This window comes from Xyrauchen texanus, chromosome 35 (assembly GCF_025860055.1).
Source record: "Xyrauchen texanus isolate HMW12.3.18 chromosome 35, RBS_HiC_50CHRs, whole genome shotgun sequence".
NCBI classification, from domain to species: Eukaryota; Metazoa; Chordata; class Actinopteri; order Cypriniformes; family Catostomidae; genus Xyrauchen; species Xyrauchen texanus.
The window spans coordinates 13,910,514-13,936,309 of record NC_068310.1 but is presented as its reverse complement, the minus strand read 5'-3'; the positions used below and the strand labels follow the sequence as shown (position 1 = coordinate 13,936,309).

The 25,796-nt window shown below is 37.4% G+C and overlaps 1 protein-coding gene across 2 annotated transcripts in view; it reads left to right on the top strand.

The window, feature by feature from the left end:
- The first annotated feature begins 1,592 nt into the window (after window positions 1-1,592).
- LOC127628775 (acetyl-coenzyme A synthetase, cytoplasmic-like) overlaps window positions 1,593-25,796 on the top strand; it is a 31,861-nt gene continuing 7,657 nt past the window's right edge. The window contains exons 1-15 of one of the 2 annotated variants that reach the window (XM_052105649.1): window positions 1,593-2,315; window positions 4,136-4,331; window positions 5,713-5,804; window positions 5,930-6,033; window positions 8,140-8,212; window positions 9,101-9,176; window positions 11,895-12,006; window positions 15,149-15,196; window positions 21,163-21,300; window positions 21,402-21,572; window positions 21,953-22,086; window positions 22,324-22,456; window positions 24,667-24,723; window positions 24,918-24,998; window positions 25,183-25,291. In XM_052105649.1, coding sequence (XP_051961609.1) covers window positions 2,189-2,315; window positions 4,136-4,331; window positions 5,713-5,804; window positions 5,930-6,033; window positions 8,140-8,212; window positions 9,101-9,176; window positions 11,895-12,006; window positions 15,149-15,196; window positions 21,163-21,300; window positions 21,402-21,572; window positions 21,953-22,086; window positions 22,324-22,456; window positions 24,667-24,723; window positions 24,918-24,998; window positions 25,183-25,291 — 1,651 coding nt within the window. In that variant the 5' untranslated portion in view covers window positions 1,593-2,188. The remainder of the gene's footprint in view (window positions 2,316-4,135; window positions 4,332-5,712; window positions 5,805-5,929; window positions 6,034-8,139; window positions 8,213-9,100; window positions 9,177-11,894; window positions 12,007-15,148; window positions 15,197-21,162; window positions 21,301-21,401; window positions 21,573-21,952; window positions 22,087-22,323; window positions 22,457-24,666; window positions 24,724-24,917; window positions 24,999-25,182; window positions 25,292-25,796) is intronic. The other variant, XM_052105651.1, reaches the window with a different exon arrangement.

Below are 25,796 nucleotides of genomic sequence, written 5' to 3'. Positions count from 1 at the left end.
CAGTTTCCAGTGGTAAAGATTATCCTCACAATTCTGTTTGTCAATTCTGAACTTCAACGGTTCAGGTAGTGTGAGTTATGTAGTGGTCCACAATATGCAAGGCTCCTTAAGCATTGTGTTTACATTATGAGGATAAAAGTTCAGAGTGGTTTTGAAAGTAGGTAGAAAGGTGTTTTTTTTTATTCATGGCCTCCAAATTAGCCATTTAATATTTAAAAACATAAAATAAATGGTGGTGTTTAGGACATATTTACTGTGCTGCATTTACTTTTTAACTGTTCATATCGGCCTTTGCTAATAATAACTCATGATTGAGGATTAAAAAGTAGCACGTTGCACGATTTGTGTTTAGTGCAATAAAATAATAGCGGGGTCAGAAAGAGTACAGACTTCAAACAGTTTCAACTTGCTTATGAAGGTAGAACAACAGCAGTTTATAAAAAGATTTACTCAGGCTGAGCCGAGTACACAGATTGGGGACTTGAACATTTGGCATCGCTTCACTTATTAACCTGATGGCAGGGCGGTCCTCCGTCCGGTAGAGGTAACGGCGAGCACACACACTTGCACTTCTCTGTGCAACTCGCGCTTCTCATTGTCATTGGAATGATGCTTATTCCATTTAGTTTTAGTTTTTAATGTTTTTTTTATGCTTTTTTTAATAAAAAAAATCACACAATAATAAAATCTGAAAAAATAACAATACAAATAAATAAATGCTGCTATTTCACAGACTGTGATGATGCTTTTCCGCTTTATTTATCGGCGTAAATCTAGCAAACTTTTTATATTATATATATTTTTAAATATTGAATGTCAATTTAAAACATTATGATTTGTTATATTACCCTGGAATTAGTTTAAAAAAAACGAATTACCACAGCTGGGAGGGGGTTTCTATTACAGCTGAAGAGAGTGACAGTATATTTGGCATTTTCTCCTTTTTTACTGCCTTAATCCACCGCTCTATTTTTTTCCTCTTCTGGAACAGTCCTTAAAACGCAAGAGTGGATTTATTTTCGTTTGGTTTAGGAGCACGCTCTCATTCACCGCTGACGACGTTTACCCTGCAAACGTTCCAAAACGCCGGAGTGTGGAAAAGGTATCGACGGAGATCGTCCTCCTGGGGGCGCGCGGGGGCTAGAAAGCTTTTTTGTCTTATTTGACAAATTTATACTATAAAACGTGTTGCCATTTATATTAATATAATATTAATTCCAATAATTGGTATGTGACATAATGGAACACGCCATATAAATAATTAATATTATCATTATTTACAAAACGTGCATTTTTTTATCATAAATGACAGTTATTAGTTAGTTCTTCTGACCAGAAAAGCAATAGGTAACACGTGAGAACACCGCATGTGCTCTGTTTTATCGGTGGTTTTAAAATTATTTGGATCATAATAATGGCACTAAAGAACTTAAACAGCGATTGAATTGAAAATGCAATGACCAGAAATAATATAAAATAGAATTATTCAGGTACACTGTAATTGACCAATCAGAGACAACGTCCGGGTGCTAAGCCCCGCCCATTTCAGCAATCATTCATCGTATTTGTCATTCTACCCGCTTTATAGGATTTCTACTGGTCTATGGCTGTCCTCCCGCAGACACACTGAGGATCTGTAATCCACGCGTGGAAAATTACTTATCTCAGACCGCGTGGATGAACGGTTCTTTTGATTTTATGCACATATTCATTTAGACGTTGCATTTCCTCTCTAATGCTGGGAAAGATCTCCACCTTGAACCGACCTTACACGAGCTAACGCTGGCGAGAAGCTGTCTGACAGCTCTCAAGTGCATCTTCTTTCTTCATTTTCTCTGTGTGGGACTTTAAAGTTAAAAATTATTTTGGTGGTCCGTCTGCAATTCTTCGATTAAAGAATTATTCAACATAATACCAATTATTGCGAACCCAATACGAACGAGTCTCGAACAGCTCGCCCTTTGCAAACTGAATCTGAATCAGTAAAACACAGTGTAGTGTTGTTAGATATAATTCTAAATATAAGAGATTCTTCTTTTTGTTCGTGATTTCAGACGTCAATGCACACATTGTATGAGTGTGAAACTTTCCCACACGGAAGTGACTTACTCGTAGTAGGCCAGTCATCTGTGTGTGTGTTTTATAGGTGAATTTGCATAAGTTATAAATTGCATTAGTAAATTGTAAAATGATCCCCGATAAAGCGCCAGGCGAGGATGTGTTTCACGCACCCGAGGACTTGAAGAAAGAAGCGCACATCCCGAGCTTTGAGAAATACAAAGAGCTCTACATCAAGTCTGTTGAGTCTCCAGAGGGTAAGTTAAACGATTTGCGGTAGGTTTTATTGGTGCACTCAGTATTTTGGTTCACCCAAAAATGTAAATGCTCTTATCATTTATTCACCCTCATGCCATCCCAGATGTGTATGACTTTATTTCTTCTGCAGAACACAAATTAAGATTTTTAGAAGAATATTTCAGCTCTGTAGGTCCATACAATGCAAGTGAATGGTGACCAAAAAATGTTAAGCTCCAGAAATCACATAAGTCTGCATAAAAGTAATTCATATGACTCCAGTGGTTATATCATCATCTTCAGAAGTTTTATGATAGGCGTGGGTGAGAAACAGATCACTTTCACATTCTTCTTGTTTTTGTTCATGCATAGCGCCCCCTACTGGGCAGGGAGAAGAATTTCAAGAAAAAAGGACTGAAATGTTGATCTGTTTCTCACCAACATCAAAGACGTTCTAGCAAATCAGTCCACTGGCAGCCATCTTTGGAACGCACTCTTGTCACAACAGTGCAGTTCCTATCTACTTGAATGGAGAAGGACCAAAATCGCAAAAACTGTTGGTTAAGATTGCGATCAAAGAGCATGTTTCAAATCTGCAATAAAATTTGATAATTTTGGAATCATAAATTGTTTCTTTACCTCATGTTATGCTAAGAAATATAAATTTTCCTGGCTTGTATAGCTAATGTGCATGCGCATTGTCGAGACGATTGACAGGTAATGTCTGTATCTAAAAGGTGATTGGCAGAACTTCCTTTCGTAATTCGTTGGGTGCTACAGCTTCTTGGTGGGGCATTCCAATTTCTCCCATTCCTTTAAATATCAGTGGCATGTCTCTGCTAAATCGTCTCTGCCCACACCTGTCATATCATTTCTGAAAATATGGATTAAAATACTGGAGTCGTTTGGTTTATTTTTACTCCTAATAAATTTTTTTTGGTACATATTGAACCATATGTATAAAACCACAACCACTAACATGAGGTCAAGACTTCAATCATATCAGTAGCTTAATAAAAGCAGTTTTATTTTGCATGGAGAGGGTCCCTTCATGGCAGCTACCATGTTAGGATCACATGACTTGCCGAATACTACATACTTATGCTCCTTTCATTTTGTGTCCGAATCACTGTAATTACGAGATGGCAACTCCTAGATTATATTTGGAGCTGTTCACGTCCTGGGACGTCGTTTCTGTGACAACACTCATAATGCCAAAATGGCTTTGTTGTTGATAACAGCATAAGTACGGTAATTCTGACGTGATGTGAATGTACCATTCATCTCAGTATCCACCCTGTCATTGGACACTTGTGGGTTAAATTAATCATGGCTAACTGTGAATGTATACAGTGGCATCGAAAACTATTGCCTTTGAATGATGCGGTATCCATGCTAGATGTCAGAGTAAGTCCAAGATGGCTGCCATATTGTCCAGCACAGTATAAACAAAAAATCTCTATATTTGGCGGTCTCAAAAAACATGTTCTAGTGTCTTAGGTAGGCAGCATTGTAGGGCATCAAGATACACCTGCAAAGCCTACAATGCTGCATGGGCACGCATGATACAGTATTTATGTATTATTGGGATGACTAAAATAATGTCATCATTGCATTCAGATATTCTTGTATCTTGCCAGCAAATGTGCCTTTATTTTGTTTGGCAAGAATACTACACCTAGATAATAACTGACTTTTGATCATACTTCGCTCACCTTATGTACAATAACCTGAGTATTAGTGGTTCAAATTCACTGACAGTTTGTTTTTGGACCTTAGGTTTTTGACTATGAATCATCTGCACATCAGTGTACCTATGTGTTTCTCTCATGGTATCCAGAGTTCTGGGGAGATGTTGCCAAAGATTTTTTCTGGAAGACAAAATACACCGGGAAGTTCCTGGACTACAATTTTGACGTGACCAAGGGTGAGATTTTCGTGAAGTGCATGGAAGGTGCCACAACCAACATCTGCTACAATGTGTTGGACCGCAACGTCCATGAGAGGAAACTGGGGGACAAAGTGGTTTTTTACTGGTTAGTAGTTGTGGTTTGGTTTTCTGTTTACAGGGAAGTCAAGCATGTGACAATATGTTATATTACTAATTCAAGCTTTATTTTTCTGACTCCGTTGTCCAAAGCGACTTGCAGTACACACATTACATGGACAATCCCCTTAGGTTTTGCTGAAGGGCACAATGGTGATAGCTAATTTCATCTTTAATGGGTTTGAACCTGCACATTTTAAGATACCAGCCAGGTTATTTAACCATTAGGCCACGCTACCCCTATATTCAGTCTTTGACCTTTCAGGAAATGTGAATTGCTGGGCTATTACTATATTCATTTGACAAATGGGCAGACTTGCTGACAGACAAACATGCCTCGGGAGAATAAGTGGGATAAATTCAGACTCTCAAGCTATTTTTGTCAATCATGGCCATTTTAACCAGGTCCCATTCATAGCAGACCACCTATAATGAGGTGCATCTTCAATGTTCATAATCTGCATTCCAATGGCTCACTTTATCAGGCTGGATTCTATCCATGCAGTTTAGAAGCATTTAGATGGGTCTTTTTTGGCTGTCGTTGTTCATTAGCATTCAGGTCAACAAAAATAGCCTCTGCACTTTACATGCAACAGCTATTTCTTGGGGCTGTTGCAAGTCCTCTACTTTCGCAATGGCATTTAGCAATTTTGAAGATTTGAATAATGTAATTTTGCTTTACAACACAAGTTTGAGCTGTTACAGAATTCTGCTTGAAATGCCAAAGTTGTGGTCTTTTTGTCAGACTTTTTCTTGCTTTGTCAGAATGAAGAAAGTCAATACAAATTCAAAGTTACACTTTAACTTGGAGAGGACATTAAGGCAACTCCCATGCCAAACTATGTTGTTAGAGATTTACAGTAATTAAAATGCCCTACATTGAGAGACATTTTTGAATTGAATGTACTGATTTCAAAGAAGGAACAGGTTTTGTCAGATCTGTCCATAACTCATTGTGTTTATACATACAGTTAACCTGAATTCACTGCATCACTCCGCTTTTCTTATGTTCACTACATACATCTTCAATACTTGTCTTTCTTTTGAAATGACTTTCATTGGTGGAGGAAAAATAAACAAAATAACTAGCCAAATGTCTGTTATTCCATATCAACTTGCAATATAGCAATTTCACACTTGCAATTGTGCTGTTGTACTAAATATCAGCACTGGTGCGATTAACTGAGTTTCTATGACCGATTCAGATCCATGAATGATATTCAATACAAAACACACTTGCTTGTGTGATATTGCTCAATCATGCTGTGGTTTTATGAAACACCATAAGAAAGGCTGATTTGTTAGTTCTTCCACTTGCTAATGAGCTGATAGAGCAATAATGTGTGATTGGTGACTACTGGTTTTGTCAGGGAGGGGAATGAGCCTGGAGATGAGAAGACGGTGACCTACAGAGAACTGCTCCAGCAAGTCTGCAAGTTTGCCAATGTCCTCAAGTCACAAGGTGAATACAATTGACAAGGAAAAATGTTGTTTAACTGGCTACGAATGATGCGACCAGCAGCTGGTTAAAGATTTGACAATGTTGTTGAGTATCAAAGAATATTTCTCCCTCTCTTGTCTGTGTAGGCGTGAAGAAAGGTGATCGTGTATCTATTTATATGCCCATGGTGGTGGAGCTGGTGGTGGCCATGTTGGCCTGTGCTCGGATCGGCGCAGTTCACTCTATTGTGGTCAGTCCTGTGTCATCCTTCCCCTTCACTTTCAAAAGAATCTGCACTGTTAACCTCAAGTCGGATACAGCAAAAATCAAATTCTGAACAAACCCGTTTAGTTGTTGCAGTCTGACTCTGAACGGCAAATAAAAACACATGCGATTTGAAATCTTTTGGAAATATGTTTTATCTGAACCTCTTCATGCACCGTTATAATCAAGCCACAGATGGGTTTTGATTTGTTGAGCTACAGTCTTCATCTTTCTGTCCAAGTATATGTGACAAAATGCGCGATCGAATATTTGGAAAAAAGTATGACAAATACATTACAATTGTTCCCACTGTCTTTCGGAGCACGTACACAACGCAGAGGCCAATTGTAGTTTGATTGCAGACTGAACAAATATATATGATGGTCAAAGCCCAGTGTTACCAACAAGTTTCAATGGAAAGTTGCTAAATGTCGCTGGATGAATTCATACGCTAATTAACATATTTGTGACGTCACCACATCTCATTTACATTTTGCATCATGTTTTACATGTGTTTGCTTCTCTGTGCTTACCGTACATACTGTAATACACTATTCATTCTCTATATCTATCAATCACTCAGAAAGTTTGAAGCAACGGTAAGTTCTTATCTTTTCTCACTCAGCGTTCAAACATAACAAACCACTATGTGCATATTTAAAACAAAAAAACTTTGTACATATTCACAAAAATCTATGTGCATGTTTACAAAATGTTTTGCATTTATACAAAAAATAATTGTCTGAATTCAGATTTCAGAAACCGGAATGAACAAACGTCTAAAAATCTCCTGTGATTTAAGTGCATGAAAAGAATAAAAATAAACGGTCAAATTAAACTCTTTAAATGTAAAACTAAAGGGGAGCAAACAATACAGATTTGTAATTGATCATTGACAATGCTGTTTGCACATGTGCAGCTCATTCTCATCTCTGTCAGCTGCCATGCGGTCAACTGATTGTGCTGCTCTACCTTCTCACCTCTCCCTCTCTGTCAGTCTCACTGAACAGAGTAGACGCAGAGAGAGGTGTGCCTCCGAGTCCGGGCAGGAAAGCAAGACCACACGCTCGCGGGGCAATATTGGTAAAGTTTGTCCAAAAAGTTGCTAGATTTGTCGCTATTCGCTTTTTGAAAGTTGCTAAATAGGTCTGAAAAGTCGCTAAATCTAGCGACAAAGTCGCTAAGTTGGCAACACTGACAAAGCCAAGCTAGAATCGCAGAGTGTAGGTCTGTTAGAGCAACTATAGCAAAAATTGGACTAGTGCAATTACATTAAAAATGATGAATTAGGCTGACTGAAATTAGATTTTTAAATTGTATGTAAACTAACTACATGTTTACATGTACAACCCGGTGAAGCTTTGAATTCAAATTTAAAATACAATTTTAAAAATGTGCAGTTATAATTGAGCCAAAGCGTTTTTTTGCATAGTTAAGCTACAGTCAGCAATGCAAGGGAAAAAAATTATATTTTAGATAAAAAAAATCTCAAGAAAAGGTTTCTTTTCAGTTTTGAAATTAAAATGACATGCACAGATTGGATAAGATGCCTGTATGCCAGTAAAAGTCTTTACATGTAGAGAATGGGCAAAATTTAGCTGTGCAGATAAGGTTCTGCTTAAACCATTTGTGACCTTAACCGGCGACAACAATTAAGGTATTCATATGACCTTTTTGTCATGTTAAGGAAACGATGTATAAGGATGCAAGGTGACAGTACCATCATGCTCATATGTTACCAAATAAGGTGAACGAGTAAATGAGAGAACGGTTTCTCTTGGCATCATGCAGATGCTCAAGTTATTTCTTTGGCAACCCTTGTATCTACATTGACATCGCTGAAAAAACAGATTGGATTTCATCACATGAGAAATGACATTGGGGACATTTAAGTTACAAAACAAATTCGAATTGAGTGCGGTGTGAACAAATCCTAAACATGTTTTACTGGTTGTGATCCTTATTGGACTTAATTTTTCTTTCAGCGGTTGGACTATATGCGGATTTGGCATTGTATTAAAAATTTTATACAAAAGAAAAACATCAAAATATGTTATCACTATTTATTCACATTTGTGTGTTTTCACCCCAGTTTGCCGGTTTCTCTGCTGAGTCGCTGTGTGAAAGAATCATGGACTCGCAGTGCTGTCTACTTATTACAGCCGGTAAGGGAAGTATTCCAAAATAATTTAGATGTAATTTACTAACAGTTTCTTAGAACAGCTAATCCTAAAACGAATCGGCTATGTTTCCATATACTGCAAAAGATTGCTGCAATTTGAGCAATTCGTTGGAGAAATACTGAAGTTAATTGAATTACAATCAAAAGCTTTTTAGCCAAGTACTGCTGTTATAAGAAGAGAGAGTGAACTCCATGCTGTGGTTCGGTCAGGAATATGTCCAGGTATAGAAAAGGATTTGTAGTAGTAAATGAGACCTGGATGAATCCTAATTATCCATAATAGAGCTGCTATTAAAGCCTGGAAGATAAACTGCTATGTTAGATTAAACTGTAGGTTTCTTTGAGAAAGTACGAGTTTCCCTTACAAAAATCGAGTGTTCTGGCAAATTTGACGTCTATTATTTTTACTGGTAAATAAGCTTTGCCGCAAACGCTTCATTGTTGCCAAAGGTTTGCTACAGGTTCACAACTGCCGGTGAAGAGCTGCAAACTTCTAGAAAACATTTGTGGCAAGTCGCAAGCTTGTATTTGTGTGTGTAAATAATGAGTGGCAGGTTTGCCATAAATTTAGATCTTTTGTAAGGGATGAGTTGTGATTAGCATATAACTCAAGTCTTCCAGAAAAGAATTAGGATATTTACATTTTATATACGTCTTAAGATTAATACCAACTTATGACCTTATTAGGGACGTGACAATGAACTATAATCGCAAAATACACTCCTAAGTATTTCAGGCATGATAAGCCCAATATCAAGTGTCATTTAAACCAAGATAACCTCTTTTTTTATTTTTTATTATTATCATTGAACTTGATATATTCTGTAAATGCCATTTAACAAAAGTTGTTTGATTCTCTCTCCCTCCCCAGACGGCTTTTACCGTGGGGAAAAGCTGATCAGTCTGAAGCTTATAGCTGACGAGGCGCTACAGAACTGCAGGGACAAGTATGATAAACACATTAAGCATCATGTATAATGCATAAGCCCTTAATACTCCTGCTATACTTAGCTGTGTATCTGAATTAACTCATTAACTCAACAAGGGTCCCATTACACCCTTGTTGTTCTGCACACTATGGCCTCATCTACCTCATATGTTTTCTTCGGTTAATTAAAAATAATGTGAATACTTTCAATAAATCTCACACTACTACGTCCTATGGGAAAGAGGTTTTCAGTTGCTTTTGTCAGTAAATGGTAAAGCTACTTGCTTTGCTTGTTTGAAAACTTTTTCAGTATTATGCAGAGGTGGGGGACTCGAGTCACATGACTTGACTCGAGTCTGACTCGAGTCACAATTTTCAGGACTTGTGACTTGCTTGATTAAAGTACGAAAATGACTTGACTTTGACTTGAGAACAAGTTACTTGAGACTTGACTTGACTTGAAGTGGAAGACTCGACAATGACTTGAACTTATAATAAACAAACAGCAATACAATTAATTAAAAAATATATATATTGTGACGTCAGCATCACTATCGGCATCTGTGCCTTTAACGCTGCTCAATTCAAACCGCGCCAAACATGGCAGACAGTAGTCGAGCTCCACAAATTGTCTCGTTTGGCTATACAGACTTTGAACTGGACCGTGTCTATAAAAAAAAGATTTGCCAGTTGCAAAATATGCAAGGCACGAATATCCGACACGACAACCACAACGTCAAATTTCGTTCGACATATGAAGAAGAACGGAAAGGTAAGAAAGTAATCTCTTTATAGTCAGTTTCACTAAGATCTACGTTATAACGATTACTAATGTAATGAATTAATCTTTTCTGTTTGTCATAATTTGGCCTAGATGGCATATTATGTTTTTTCTTATTAGAAATGTGACCATGGCATTATCATTATACTGTTACGTCTCAGTAAATAGATGTAACTTATTGGGGAATTTGACTATAACAGTGGCGTAGCCTGAATTTTTTAATGTTGATTGGCATCTTAAAATGAGCTGGCAGCTCAATATTACATGTAGGTTATAATGTATGTATTAAATGTGCGCATTTTCAAGTTTGTGGACTGCGTGTGGAAACTATAAAGCATTGCGCATAACGTTACTGCATGACAGGCTAACATGGAGGCGCCGATGTGATCACTAGCACGCACCTAAACATTTCTAAGGGGCTGTTTAACTAGGAATCGTTCCGTATTTGACACATAAAAGTCTTGTTCCATATTGAACTGATACGGAACGCACTTTGTTCCGTATTTTTGAGTATCAATTCAGTGCAAATCCATGACAGACACATAGCTTCTATTCTAATATATATGTCAGACAGACTATGAATGAACGAAGACCTGCTTTAATGCAAAATTCGGGGACTTAGGCCCCTTGGCGGGCTCTGACCACGCTCAGCGCCATTGGCTGTGCAGTTGCCGCAGCACATCCTATGAGCTGAGCCAGACGGCATAGATATATGCAGCATATATATATATACACGGCTGTGCAGCTGCAAATGCGTTTTACATATAGGCTTCAGTAAATCGAGGAAAAGGAGTTTCTGAAGACATTTGTTGGCTATGATAAGAAAAACTACTAAATTAAAAAATATATATTTTTTTGCACTTGAAAGAACATTCTAGAAGTCTAATTCTATTGAATGAGTTCAGCACAAGGCTACAGAAAACTGTTGTGTAACGTTACACCTGGCCACTTCATGCGTTTTCTCAGATCGGATAGCTGATTCTGATTTATCAAAACGATTCCATTTACACTTGATCACATAAATGTGGTTTTGCAAATTGATTTTCCTTAAATTACATTATTTTTAAAAATGTAAAGAATGTTTGTGCATATGAAAATAAATTTGTTTTAATGTTTACAGGTAATGTTAATGTTTACAGTTTTCCCTGATTGTTTTTTTTATTTTTTATCCATGCAGATATGATGAATATCTCAAATCCAAGATACACTGCACCGATCTACAGCAGCCATTCATGTCACAGTTCATTGGGTATTAGCTGTGCCTGCTTCAAGCGCACCTGTCGAGCGTGTGTTCAGTCATGGGGGATTATTATGCGCCCCATCGTTCACAGCTTAGTGCCAATGTCTTGGCAAACCTTATTTTCTGTAAATGCAACACATTTTAGACCGTTTCAATTAAATTGAATTAGACAGATTGGATTATACATCTTAGAATCGATACACCTTAGACTCTGAACGTTTTGTGTAAACAACACAATTTTATTTTATTTTCAGATATTAATGTAGCACAGATATGCATATGATTAATATGTAGCAAATGTATAATAAATAAGATACATAATATATGTATACAAGTTCATCTTTTCTGTGCAAAAATAAATATGTATCGAAAAAATTTACCTCTATTTATTTTAGTAGTGTGACTTGACTTTACTTGAAACTTATCAGGACTTGACTTGACTTGCTTAGGGTGAACCCGTGACTTGACTTGACTTGCTTGATTTATCTGAACTGCGACTTGAGACTTGACTCGAGACTTGATGGTTAAGACTTGAGACTTGCTTTGACTTGACCATGTGTGACTTGTCCCCACCTCTGGTATTATGGTGTAAATCTAAGAAGTAACGTCACTTGAAAAACAATACCATCAACACTGTTTAGCACACAAATGATATTATGATGTCAAAGTCATTCTGATTTTAACTTCATACTTCAAATGTCCTTTCACCCTGTCAGGTCTTTCTCAGTGGAGAAATGTATAGTGCTTAAACACCTCACAAAGGAGGAAGAGGCCACAATGCCCGGGTCCCTGTCACCTCCAGCCAAGCGTGCCTGTCCCGACCTGCAGGTGAAACTCAGTCTCTTCATAACAGTCTTATAGCTAACTGCTTCTTTTAAACAGTCTTAAAGGCTATGACAATATTTTTGCTTCTGACTTTGCTTTTTCACTCATTAGGACATCTCTCCATTGCTCGTACAGGTATTTTTGTACAGTAATTCATGTAGATTATCTCAAGCAAGCAGCTCATCTGTGTCTTGTCTCTACCTGAATGCAAAGGTTTTCTTTATATTAGAATAACACGTTACAAAATGCAATAACAGATTACTATATCGTTGTTGGTTAATTATATTGGTTATATTAGAGCTCTCAAAAAAATAATCACTCCCTATATTCTGTTCTGGAGCTCTGGTAATGCAACTGGAACTGAAAACAACTGGTCACTGTCAAAATACTAGTGCTAAATACAGGTCTAAAACATTTTATGATCAAATCGCCAAAAAACACATTTATGTGGTTTAAAACACATGTGACCACATCGCATTTGAGCTGTAAATGCTAAACCATGCGTATGTGTCCCAGACAGCAGCAGAGCGTCACCTATCAATCAAACACTATGCTATAAAAAGAGTTTAAACTTTGCTGGATATGTGCAGCTTTAAAAATAAAATAATCGTCCGAGCTGAACATTTTAAAAAGTGGATACATGCACAAGCACGAGAAATTGACTGTTTGGCTGATATGAAGGGACAATGAAAATAATTGACATTGACTCCTCTAAAATAATGAACAATTCTGCTCAAAATTTGGCATTTTTGCTTGGATTGAATTTCAGCTGCATCTAAGAGAAAAAAACGCTCCTGTTAGTTTCGCGCTTTCTTTTGCTTTTCTGACTTCGTAGCACTTTAATGTCATGCAATAACACACTGGCATTGTGGCTGATGTATGTTGACAGGAAATCAGAGACCCTCCCCTCCAAATCTGGTCAGAGGAGATGCATTTAAATGACCTGGTGTTATCAGCGACGTGTCTCACCTGACCACATGTGATCAGATCACCCAAGATGCATCTTAATACCAGGTTTAAACAGGGTCTTAGTGACCAACACCGGGTTTTTAATGGCCAATAATGTTATGGAGTCCAGTGTGGCTCATGGCCAATACAATGCAGATACATAATACAATTGAATGACAGCAAATTAATTTCATCAAATGCTATATTTTCTCAACTTTCAAAAACTTAAAACAAAGATTGTTTGTTATCCATTTTCAACGCTGCAAATCGATAGTAAACACTTGTTAACTGTTAATCGACCAAGCAGACACAGTTATTGGCTGGTTTGTGGCTTCTTGTAATCCCTTAAAAAGAAGCCACACACTTTGTTTTAAAATAACTACATGGATTATAATAATATCTAAATCAGTGGAGAGCTGTACAATAAGTGGGGAAGCAGATTTGGATGAAAATGTACAACAATGTCCCTTTTAATAGTCTTTGTTCTGATTCCTGAATTGTTAAATGGGTAGTTCCTCCAAAAATGCATTCCAAACCTTTTTGACATTCTTTTCTGGAGAACAAAAGGACAATTTCAAAGAATCTTCAATCCACTGTTGTACATAGAACTCGGTCCATAGAATTATCTACTTTATGATGCCAATTTGTCCTTTTCTGAGATTAAGTCCCTTTTTTGTGTTATGGCAAAGAGCAGCATGAACATTCCTCAATGTCCCTTTTTTTTGTTCCATGGAGGAAAGAAAGTCATATGGGTTTATTGATGACAATTTATTTATTTTTTTTAATGAACTATCCTTTTAACTCCTGTCCTGCAGGAGTTTTGAGTCGTCCCTCTTGCGTGTTACAGATCTATCTTGTTTATTTAACACAGGCTTTGTATTACTGTTGTGAATCTATATAGATCTGATGTGAGCTATTGTGCTGAAGACCTTTGAAACATTTAGATGCATTATCTTTAATATTTATTTATGTGCTGTGCCAGCTGACCTGATTTAATCCTTTAATCTGGGTTCGTACAAGGTGCTTGAAGTGCTTAAGGTACTTGAATTTGACTCTTTTTTTTTTTTTTAATACTACAAAACCTTGGAAATAGCTATTTTTTTTTACCAAGATATGCTTAAAAAGTGCTTTAATTATAGAGACATTTAATACATTGCTGAAATCATTTAATAACTTCGAAAAACTATGGATACAATCCATTTAGAGAAAGACAAACCCCGCTACAGCCAAATACCAGATAGTATTCAGCTGCGTGTGCATTTTTTCATTATAATTATCAGGTGTAAATTATTCTCTAGGGGTTCAGACCGCTGCTGAAGTGGCACTTATAATACTGTATGGTGCTGTCACGTGGCACCTGTTACTTTTTGCAACTCTTCAGGATGGACCAATCACAATCGATTAGTACTATAATTATTTTATAGATAGTGCTGTTGTGGACTGTCAGTTGTAATAAAAAAAATTATCTCCAGATTAAAAATGTCTCCAGTGATATATAAAGTGTTCTGAGATTTATATACAGATCAATGCAGAATTTGGGTTTCTGGGCCATCAAGCAACCTCTTGTGGAAGGAAAGCTTTGTGAGTTACAGGTAGTGGCTGACAACATTTGCCGTTTTGGGCAGTTCCTCACATAAAGCTGTTCTATGAATTTAGAAACATGGAACTTAGCAAGAGTCATATGGACTACCTTTTACAGACCTAGTTATTCACTTTCGTTGGAAAGCTCTCATTTACTTAAAGTGTTAGTTCACACAAATATTTTAATTCTCTCATTATTTACTTGCCCTCATGCTATCCCAGATGTGTATGACTTTCTTTCATCTGCTGAACACAAGTGAAGAATATTTCAGCTCTGTAGGTCCTCACAATGAAAGCGAATGGGTGCCAAAATTTTGAAGCTCCAAAAAGTAATCCATAAAACTCCAGTGGTTTAATCCATGCCTTCTGAAGTGATATGTAGGGTGTGGGTGAGAAAAAGATCAATATTTAAGTCCTTTGATGTTCTCCTTCTACTTTTGGTGATTCACATTCTTCAAATTTCACTTTGAATCATCTATACAAACCCTGTTTAATGATATTGATGTCAGTTAAACTTTGACTAAAGGTCTTCAGTACAACCCCCCCCCCAATATGGGTCTGTGTCTCTAGTTCCTTCTCTGTCGGTTTGAGTAATCTCTCCATTAACCCCCTTTAGCAGGAGAAACAGAAAGAAAGAATAAAGAAGGTCCGTCCGTCCCCACAGGTATTTCATGTCTCCTTTTGTGCACTACTTTTCGTTCTTTTTTTTTTTTTTTTTTAACTTCTCCTGTTTTATTAACACCTGGTGTGTCTGCTCTTGGGGATGGCTCGAGACCTTTAGCACTATCTTCACCTTCTCACAGCAAAAGGTGTGTGTATGTCTTTATGTGTTTGCTCTAGCAAATGCATTTCACCGTACACAGTAACGCACTTATCAGACTTGCCATTCATCAGTTTCTCCTGAAAATGCTTTTTAATAAAGGAATTTTCCAGGTTATTGATGCGTTAACTTATGTCCATGGACATCATCTGTTCACCAGAAAATAATTTTGAATTGTCACTTAATTTGTTCAGTGTAAAAAAATATGGAAAATTATGTAGGGCTTACTACATAATATAATTACAATGAAAGCCTATGGGACATGTTGACTGGACAGTATAAAAGCAAAAATGTGCAGCTTTCAAGAATTCTTCAGTAAAAACTGTGTTATTGGAGCTGTAATGTGTCTAACTTTTGAGGTGGGACTACTTTTTTAGGCAGATGAACTTCCAATTATGGATTAGAGACTTAATTCTTGAGTTTGCTCCATGTAAACAATGTTTACAGTGACATACAGTCAGGTCCATAAATATTGGGAAATCGACACAATTCTAATATTTTTGGCTCTATACACCACCACAATGGATTTGAAATGAAACGAACAAGATATGCTTTAACTGCAGACTTTCAGCTTTAATTTGAGGGTATTTGCATCCAAATCAGGTGAACGGTGTAGGAATTACAACAGTTTGTATATGTGCCGCCCACTTTTTAAGGGACCAAAAGTAATGGGACAGATTAACAATCATAAATCAAACTTTCACTTTTTAATACTTGGTTGCAAATCCTTTGCAGTCAATTACAGCCTGAAGTCTGGAATGCATAGACATCACCAGACGCTGGGATTCATCCCTGGTGATGCTCTGCCAGGCCTCTAATGCAACTGTCTTCAGTTCCTGCTTGTTCTTGGGGCATTTTCCCTTCAGTTTTGTCTTCAGCAAGTGAAATGCATGCTCAATCGGATTCAGGTCAGGTGATTGACTTGGCCATTGCATAACATTCCACTTCTTTCCCTTAAAAAACTCTTTGGTTGCTTTTGCAGTATGCTTCGGGTCATTGTCCATCTGTACTGTGAAGCGCCGTCCAATGAGTTCTGAAACATTTGGCTGAATATGAGCAGATAATATTGCCCGAAACACTTCAGAATTCATCCTGCTGCTTTTGTCAGCAGTCACATCATCAATGAATACAAGAGAACCAGTTCCATTGGAAGCCATACATGCCCACGCCATGACACTACCACCACCATGCTTCACTGATGAGGTGGTATGCTTTGGATCATGAGCAGTTCCTTTCCTTCTCCATACTCTTCTCTTCTCTTCCCATCACTCTGGTACAAGTTGATCTTTGTCTCATCTGTCCATAGGATGTTGTTCCAGAACTGTTGTGAAGGGTGTTTTCTTCACCAGGGAAAGAATTCTTCGGTCATCCACCACAGATGTTTTCCGTGGTCTTCCGGGTCTTTTGGCGTTGCTGAGCTCACTGGTGCGTTCTTTCTTTTTAAGAATGTTCCAAACAGTTGATTTGGCCACACCTAATGTTTTTGCTATCTCTCTGATGGGTTTGTTTTGATTTTTCAGCCTAATGATGGCTTGCTTCACTGATAGTGACAGCTCTTTGGATCTCATATTGAGAGTTGACAGCAAGAGATTCAAATAGCACACTTGAAATGAACTCTGGACCTTTTATCTGCTCCTTGTAAATGGGATAATGAGGGAATAACACCCACCTGGCCATGGAACAGCTGAGCAGCCAATTGTCCCATTACATTTGGTCCCTTAAAAAGTGGGAGGCACATATACAAACTGTTGTAATTCCTACACCGTTCACCTGATTTGGATGTAAATACCCTCAAATTAAAGCTGAAAGTCTGCAGTTAAAGCACATCTTGTTCGTTTCATTTCAAATCCATTGTGGTGGTGTATAGAGCCAAAAAGATTAGAATTGTGTCGATGTCCCAATATTTATGGACCTGACTGTAGTTATGTCACATCCCTTCAGTGTCCCTTCCTTGTGTTCTTGCACAGATACAAAGTGAAACTAACCGGATTTACTTTTTATGTGGTAATGACATGAGGTGAAGGATTGGAAATAACTTTGCCCAGAAAGGGTGGTAATTGATTCTTTTACACCAGTCTCATGCTAACATGTGATATTTAATATCGCTTACCTGCCAGACATCCATTGTAAGCGGTTTACATTCACTACAAATGGTGGGACATTTTGAAAATATTTTCTATGGTATTCAGCAGCATGCACTAGATGCTTACCGTAGACATTCAAGTTAAAAATTACCTGGAATATTCACTGCACTTGCACTTTTTTTCTTTTAATGCCAGTGTTTAATGCTGTTTACAGTCTATTCAAGTGTTACATCTGAATGGAAAGTCTGTCTGTAATGTTTGTTTGAAAACACTTTATAATAATTGTCATTTAATAACAATTAAATTATTGCATGGTACTGTATAATGCTTAAATCATTAATGTGCATTGAGAAAAGTTAGAAGTGAATTTTCATGTCATGAAGTATTGATTAATCTATTTGACTGCAATTAACTACTCGTCTGTTAAGCATTCTATAATGTTCATGACTTATTAATAAATTATTATAAAGTGTTACTGTTTGTTCTGATCCATGTACTAGTACTGTAAATCTTTTACTATTCCTAGTAAAAGATCTGATAGTAAAATATTTCTTATGTAGTCTGTCCTTGTGTTCATGTTCTAAATGGTATCTTCACATTAACATTATTGGTCCACCAATGCACGATTTCATCCCAAAACACTTCTTGACAGTGGAAACGTTACTGGGAAGCTCATGTATCATCTTTTAGTGACTAGACTCAATGAGTTGCAGTTGTATGTACTAAAATCTTCTCTAACACTGTCTAATGGATTTGTCTGCTCTCTTGCTCTCTTTTTGTGTAGCCAAATGCTCACCATTAGTTCCATGTAGATGCTCTTGTCACATGAATGAAACTTGAGTGCTTATGTAGTTCTCCCTCAGTCCCTGAGCTGCATGCATATCTAGATCATCAAGACTTCTGTAATGATGTGTTTCTGTCTTTTTTGTGTCTGTGTTTTTGTTTTATGCATCATTAACTAAACATGATATTTTCAGATGCTTTCACTTCTTAGTTTTTAAAATGTGTTAACTAAATTAAATTAGATGGGCTTTTGTGCTGCAATTTGCATCGAATCAAATCAGTCTGATTGACATTACTCATATCCACATAAATCTCAGAATCAAATGGATGGTTTTCTGTAGACAATCTTCCCAGGTGTGTTCGTTCCACATCTTTTATTTTACTGCCCTCAAGTAATGTCGGAATGATTGTTTACGATTGCATAATAACCAGTGAGAAACTCTTTGAGCCCTGATATTCTGATTTAGGGGTGTGTCAATTTAAAATCATGAGAGAATTTATTTAGTGTACAATCAGTTGTATGCAGTTTGTAATTTTGATGACGAAGAGTGATTAATCTTGCCATTATAGGACTTACTAAATGGAAAAAAAAGTTAATAAAATCCCAGATGCATTTGATTGTTCAACCAAAATTCCACCAATAACCAGTGGGGGAAAAAAAGATTTGGTGCTATAATGTGGGACTTTTAATTATAAACAAGCCTGAAATACACTAGGACCTCTTATTTTGAAATGTCTGTGCTTTCAGCTCACACAAACACACGGGAAACAAAGCATTCATCTTTATAATCATCTGAAATATATGACAATACAGTGCATCTGGAAATTATTCACAGCGCTTCACTTTTTCCACATTTTGTTATGTTACAGCCTTATTCCAGAATTGATTAAATTCATTATTTTCCTAAAAATTCTACAAACAATACCCCATAATGACAATGTGAAAGAAGTTTGTTTGAAATCTTTGCAAATCTATTAAAAATAAAAAACGAAAATATCACATGTACATAAGTATTCACAGCCTTTGCCTGAGCTCAGATGCATCCTGTTTCCACTGATCATCCTTGAGATGTTTCTACAACTTGAAGAGCATTGAAGGTCCCATTGAGCACAGTGGCCTCCATCATCCTTAAATGGAAGTTTGGAACCACCAGGACTCTTCCTTGAGCTGGCTGCCCAGCCAAACTGAGCGATCAGGGGAGAAGGGCCTTAGTTAGGGAGGTGACTAAGAACCCGTCACTCTGACAGAGCTCCAGCATTTTTCTGTGGAGAGAAGAGAACCTTCCAGAAGAACAACCATCTCTGCAGCACTCCACCAATCAGGCCTGTATGGTAGAGTGGCCAGATGGAAGCCCACCTGGAGCACATAACAGCCCACCTGGAGTTTGCCAAAAGCACCTGAAGGACTCTCAGACCATGAGAAACAAAATTCTCTGGTCTGATGAAACCAAGATTGAACTATTTGGCCTGAATGGCAAGTGTCATGTCTGGAGGAAACCAGGCACCGCTCATCACCTGGCCAACACCATCCCTACAGTGAAGCATGGTGGTGGCAGCATCATGCTGTGGGGATGTTTTTCAGCGGCAGGAACTGGGAGACTAGTCAGGATTGAGGGAAAGACCTGCTCCAGAGCACTCTGGATCTCAGACTTGGGCGAAGGTTCATCTTCCAACAGGACAACGACCCTAAGCACACAGCCAAGATAACAAAGGAGTGGCTACGGGACAACTCTGTGAATGTCCTTGAGTGGCCCAGCCAGAACCCAGACTTGAACCCGATTGAACATATCTGCAGAGATCTGAAAATGGCTGTGCACTGATGCTTCCCATCGAACCTGATGGGGCTTGAGAGGTCCTGCAAATAAGAATGGGAGAAACTGCTCAAAAATAGGTGTGCCAAGCTTGTAGCATCATACTCAAAAAGACTTGAGGCTGTAATTGGTGCCAAAGGTGCTTCAACAAAGTATTGAACAAAGGCTGTGAATACTTATGTACGTGTGATTTATTTTATTTTTTTCTACATTTACAAATATTTAAAAGAAACTTCTTTCACATTGTCATTATGGAGTATTGTTTGTAGAATTTTGAGGAAAATAATTAATTTAATCCATTTATGGCATTGGTTAAGAGAGTCCAGAGCACAAATGCAAAATATGACACACTTTTCACCAAATGTGAAAAAAGTGAAGCACTGTGAATAATTTCCGGATGCACTGTATAAACACTTTAAAGGAAATGTTGTCTAATGGGCTAATAAATACCATAATAGCAGTGATTCGTCAACAATAGATCTTCAGTAATTGCTTGTTATAGTTGTCCCATATTCAGTATTATATAAAAACAGACTTTTCCTCAAGGGACACCTGAGTGACTCAAAATAACAAAAGATGCATTGAAGTGGGGATAAAACTATGGAAGAATAGTCAGTAATGAACAAATCCCAAAGAGGTGACAGTGATTGTTTTTATTTCACCTCTAGAGGCCTCTGTTATACTGTAGAACCATTCCAACTGTAAAATACTTCAGCACCAGCCTCAGAGGAAAAAATAAACTTAGTAGCTATTGCCAAAGTTTTTTGCGATAACAATAATCGGCACAGATTAATCTGTAAAACTGATATATCGGTTGACTTCTAGTATAGTACATTGTAATATACTTGCAATGAAAGCCCAAGTAGCATGATAATGTATTGGGCTTGAACACACTTCATATAATGACCATTTTTTAGCTTGTAAGTACAAGCTTCCCGCAAGGACTTGCAAGCAACATTATTTTTTAATTTTATGGCATGATTTACATTTTGAAACCTTAAATGGATTTCAAAATGTTGCTTTATCAAAATGTTGTATTATTTTTCAGATTTTTGTTACACCAGCAAGAGTAAACAACAGTTAGGAGAGCTAAAGTTAATTATGCATGCTCTCTGTGCTGTGATTGGTGCAGGTGCCGTGGAATCCTGAGGTAGATTTGTGTTGGCACTCTCTGATTGGTGGAGCTTCAGAAGAGTGTGAGCCTGTCTGGTGTGAATCAGAAGACCCACTCTTCATCCTTTACACCAGTGGTTCTACTGGAAAACCGAAGGTAGATTCTTTGAAGCCCCTTTGTCTTTTATCAACTTGTGTGCATTATTTGCTTTTATATATAGTATATCTCTTATTTGTCCCTCTTTTCCTCTGCAATAGGGTGTACTGCACACCATAAGTGGCTACATGCTATACACTGCTGCCACTTTCAAGCTGGTGTTTGATTATCACCCTGATGATGTTTACTGGTGCACTGCAGACATTGGTTGGATCACAGGTCACTCTTACATAACATATGGGCCCCTGGCCAATGGGGCAACCAGTGTGCTGGTGAGGGGACCTTCCTTTTCACTGATACTGAACTACACTTTGATATATTGTTTAGTTGAGAACAAGCACTCAAAAGTGTGTCATATTTTGTATTTGTGCTCTGGACTCTCTTAACCAATGCCATAAGTTTGGTGGCCAGACTACCTGTTTGGCCCAAAAATGGAAACGGAGGGATTGCTTGATTGAAAGCATTCATTAGTTTTGCAATTCTCTTTGGTGCCACTAGTGGTGCAGAAATGGAATACTGCATCATTAATCGATTAAAACCATGCCGAATACGATATAGTAGCAGTTTTTTAGATATCTCATTAGTCTGTTATTGTTGTAGAATTAGAAATTAGGAAATAAAAAATGTAACCAATTTCAACTTCTGTTCCTAGTTTGAGGGTTTACCCACATACCCAGATGTGAGCCGAATGTGGGAGATTGTTGATAAATATCATGTCTCCAAGTTCTACACAGCACCAACTGCCATCCGGCTGCTTATGAAGTATGGCAGTGAGCCTGTTCTGAAGTAAGTTTGCTACTTAGTAGATCTATCCTACATTCAATGCGATGTCAGTCTGAAATAAAGCATGTGCAATCATACTTGTGTCTGCTAATCATACAGAGTCCGCTAACAGAACACCCATTTAAAAACCCATTCACCACCCAAAGTCTCCATTGTAAATAATATGGGTCAACTTGTGCCAGTTTTTTACTTTAACAATCAGTGCTTATGTAATGTTCCATATTTGGTTTGTGTCCTCAGGTGTAAGCGTGATTCTCTAAAAATTTTAGGGACAGTAGGGGAGCCCATAAACCCAGAAGCCTGGCAGTGGTACTACAGTGTGGTGGGAGAGAAGAGATGCCCAGTGGTTGACACATTCTGGCAGACTGAGACTGTATGGACTGCACCATTCCCTCTTTAACCTATAGTCTACACTTAAAGTTCCACTTATAATAATAACTTTACACCTGTTAGCAATTTAGCACAAAGTGCCTCACAAAGTATAAAATCAAAACACACTCAGTAATACACAACACATTCACATAGTTGTAAAATCAGGTCTACACAAATTAGTTTTAAACGAGACTTAAAAACAGACACAGATACAGCAGACCTAATATCTCAGGGCAGGCTGTTCCATAATCGTGGGGACTTCACTACAAATGCTGTATCACCTTATAGTTTTGTATCTGAATCTTGGAATATTCAACAGTTCATGACAAGAAGATCTAAGAGGTCTAACTGTTTTGAAGGTCTTAAATGTTCTGCTAAATATTCTGGCACCAAACCATGTATTGCTTTAAAATCTACCCTAAAATTAATTGGAAACTTTGGAAATGTTCCTTAACTGATAAAAACAAGACAAAACCAACTGCCTGACATGATATTCAAAATTAAAATTAGTTTGAAAATAGACCCCCAAATTGTGCACTACCCGCTGAACTTTTGCGACCACCTAACTAAGTGCTGACTCAATCTGACATTTATTTTCTAACTATGACCGATTATAACAACCTCTGTTTTATCAGTATTTGACTAAAGAAAATTACATGCCATCAAATTTTTACATTTGCTATACAAGCTTGAAGAACATTTAAATAAGTCAGGTCATTGGGATTCAATGACAAATATAAATGCAGGTCATCTGCATAGCAATGAAAATGAATATTGTATTTTCAGATCTCACAACAAGCGCTAACATGTATAGTGAAAACAGTATTGACCCTAACAGGGATCCTGATGGAACACCACATTTAATTGTTTTAGAGGAGGACATCTCATCTCCAACAGACACTACAAATTTCCTATTCGACAAGTTGTAAACAAATCAATTTAAACCACCCCAGATATTCCCACCCATATTTTCAATGTATCAATTAAAACTAATTGATAAACTTTATCAAACACTGCAGTTAAATCAAGCAACACTAAAATGGAGCACTCTCCAGCATCCTCCACCATCAGTAAGTCATTGTTCACCCTAAGAAGGGCAGTGTACTGTGGTTTTCTCTAAATCCTGACTGAAATTTCTCAAAAATATTGTTGTTCTTCACTACCTTGAAAAGTTGCTTAGCTACAGCTTTCTGTAATATTTTTTAAATGAAAATTTTTGAGATTAGTGTATAGTTATTTGCAACTGAAAGGTCTAATGAGGGCTTCTTCTGAAGCGGTTGAACTATCACAGTCTTTATCTCCTCTGGGACACATCCTGACACAAGCAAGCTATTTACTATAGACAACAAAGCAAGGTCTAAAGTCCCAATAACTTACTTGAAAAGTCTTAAAGTAACAGCATCTGTGTGGTAACCACTGTAGATGGTTTCAGCTGATGTACAATTTTATTTAGAAATGCAACACTAAACACAGGGTTGATCAGATTATTATTTGTTTTGAATAAAAACCTAGCGTTATGGCAGTTATTAGATATTCGTTTAGAAAAATGTGCAGTTCTAGCAGCTTTAACCATCTTATTGTACAGCACTAAAAGATCCTTCATGTGCTCAAAGTGAGCATGAAGTTTAGATGATTCCCAAGCACATTCTGCCTTCGTACACTTTCTCCTTAAAATGCGAATATCATTGTTTATCCAAGGGGATTTATTTACTTTTATCTTTCTTTGGACAGATGTGTGAATGGCTTGTGCTGCAGATGGCACATGAGTGAATGGGCACTTCAGAGTATTCGAGAAGATTTGATTCCTTTAGTATACTAAACAAAAAACAAAACATGGCTTGGTCTTGGAAAATGTCTCTAAGCGAACAATCGTACAGATGTATTTACATTTGCACCAACTCTCTAATAACTCTACACATCGATGTGTTCATGTTTACTAATTTTGACTCACTGAACAACAAACAGATTTAGCCATCGGCCTCAAGGTAGCTGGAGCTCCTGGTCACACCTAACGATGACGTTTTGTTCTAAATTATGTCACACCAGTTCGTTCTTCGATTTAGTAGGAAGTATGGCATTAAGTTCTTGTTTTCACAGGGGCGATTTAGTCTAATATTGACAAATAGTTGAAATCTTTCATCCAACTCATCCATATTGCTTTCATACTACAAAATTTGGTGTCACTCCTCTTTCTGTTTATGTGTTTGTCAGGGTGGGCATGTAATAACTCCTCTGCCAGCTGCCACTCCCATGAAGCCAGGCTCTGCTGTGAGTGATTTCAGCTTCTTATTCTTATGTTACACAGCATATCTTACTACTCAAGTGTTCCTGTATGTAGAGTGAGAATGTAGCTGAAGGAAATATTCAGGCTGGTATTAAGTCTACTGAATTTTGCTCATCATCAATTTTGATGTGTAATATTTAATCATATATGTGTTTTTGTTGTTGCTTTGTTTCTGTAGACATTTCCTTTTTTTGGGGTTGTACCTGCCATTCTGAATGAGTCAGGAGAGGAACTTGAAGGACCAAGTGAGGGCTATCTGGTAAAGAAAATCTTTTCCCCCTTTTCTTTTATCTGTTATAAAATATAAAATAATAATACAAATTTGATTTTAAGAAATAAAGTAATACAAACTTAAATGTAATTTATGTAATAAAAACGTAGTCTCACAGTCTCTTAATCTCACATCTGAGATTGTTGTTTGAATTCTTAACCACTTCTCTCAGGTTTTTAAACAGCCTTGGCCAGGTGTGATGAGAACTGTATATGGGAACCACCTGAGGTTTGAGACCACCTACTTCAAAAAATTCCCTGGATATTATATCACTGGAGATGGTAATTTGTGATGTGATTAGTCTGTGTATTTTATTACAGGTACAAGTGGTTAACATGCACTCTCCGAGCACTTTATTAGGTACACCTACTTATTCATGCGATTATCTAATAAGCCAATCATGTGGCAGCAGTGCAGTGCATAAAACCATGCAGATATGGGTCAGGAGCTTCAGTTAACGTTCACATCAACCATCAGAATGGGGAATAAATGTGATCTCAGTGATTTTGACCATTGCATGATTGTTGGTGACAGATGGGCTGGTTTGAGTATTTATGTAGCTGCTGATCTCCTGGGATTTTCATGCACAACTGTCTCTAGAATTTATTCAGAATGGTGCCAAAAAAAAAAAACATCATGTGAGCAGCAGTTCTGTGGATGGAAATGCCTTGTTGATGAGAGAGATCAACAGAGAATGGCCAGACTGGTTCGAGCTGACAGAAAGGCTATTGTAACTCAGATAACCCCTCTGTACAATTGTAATGAGCAGAATAGCATCTCAGAATG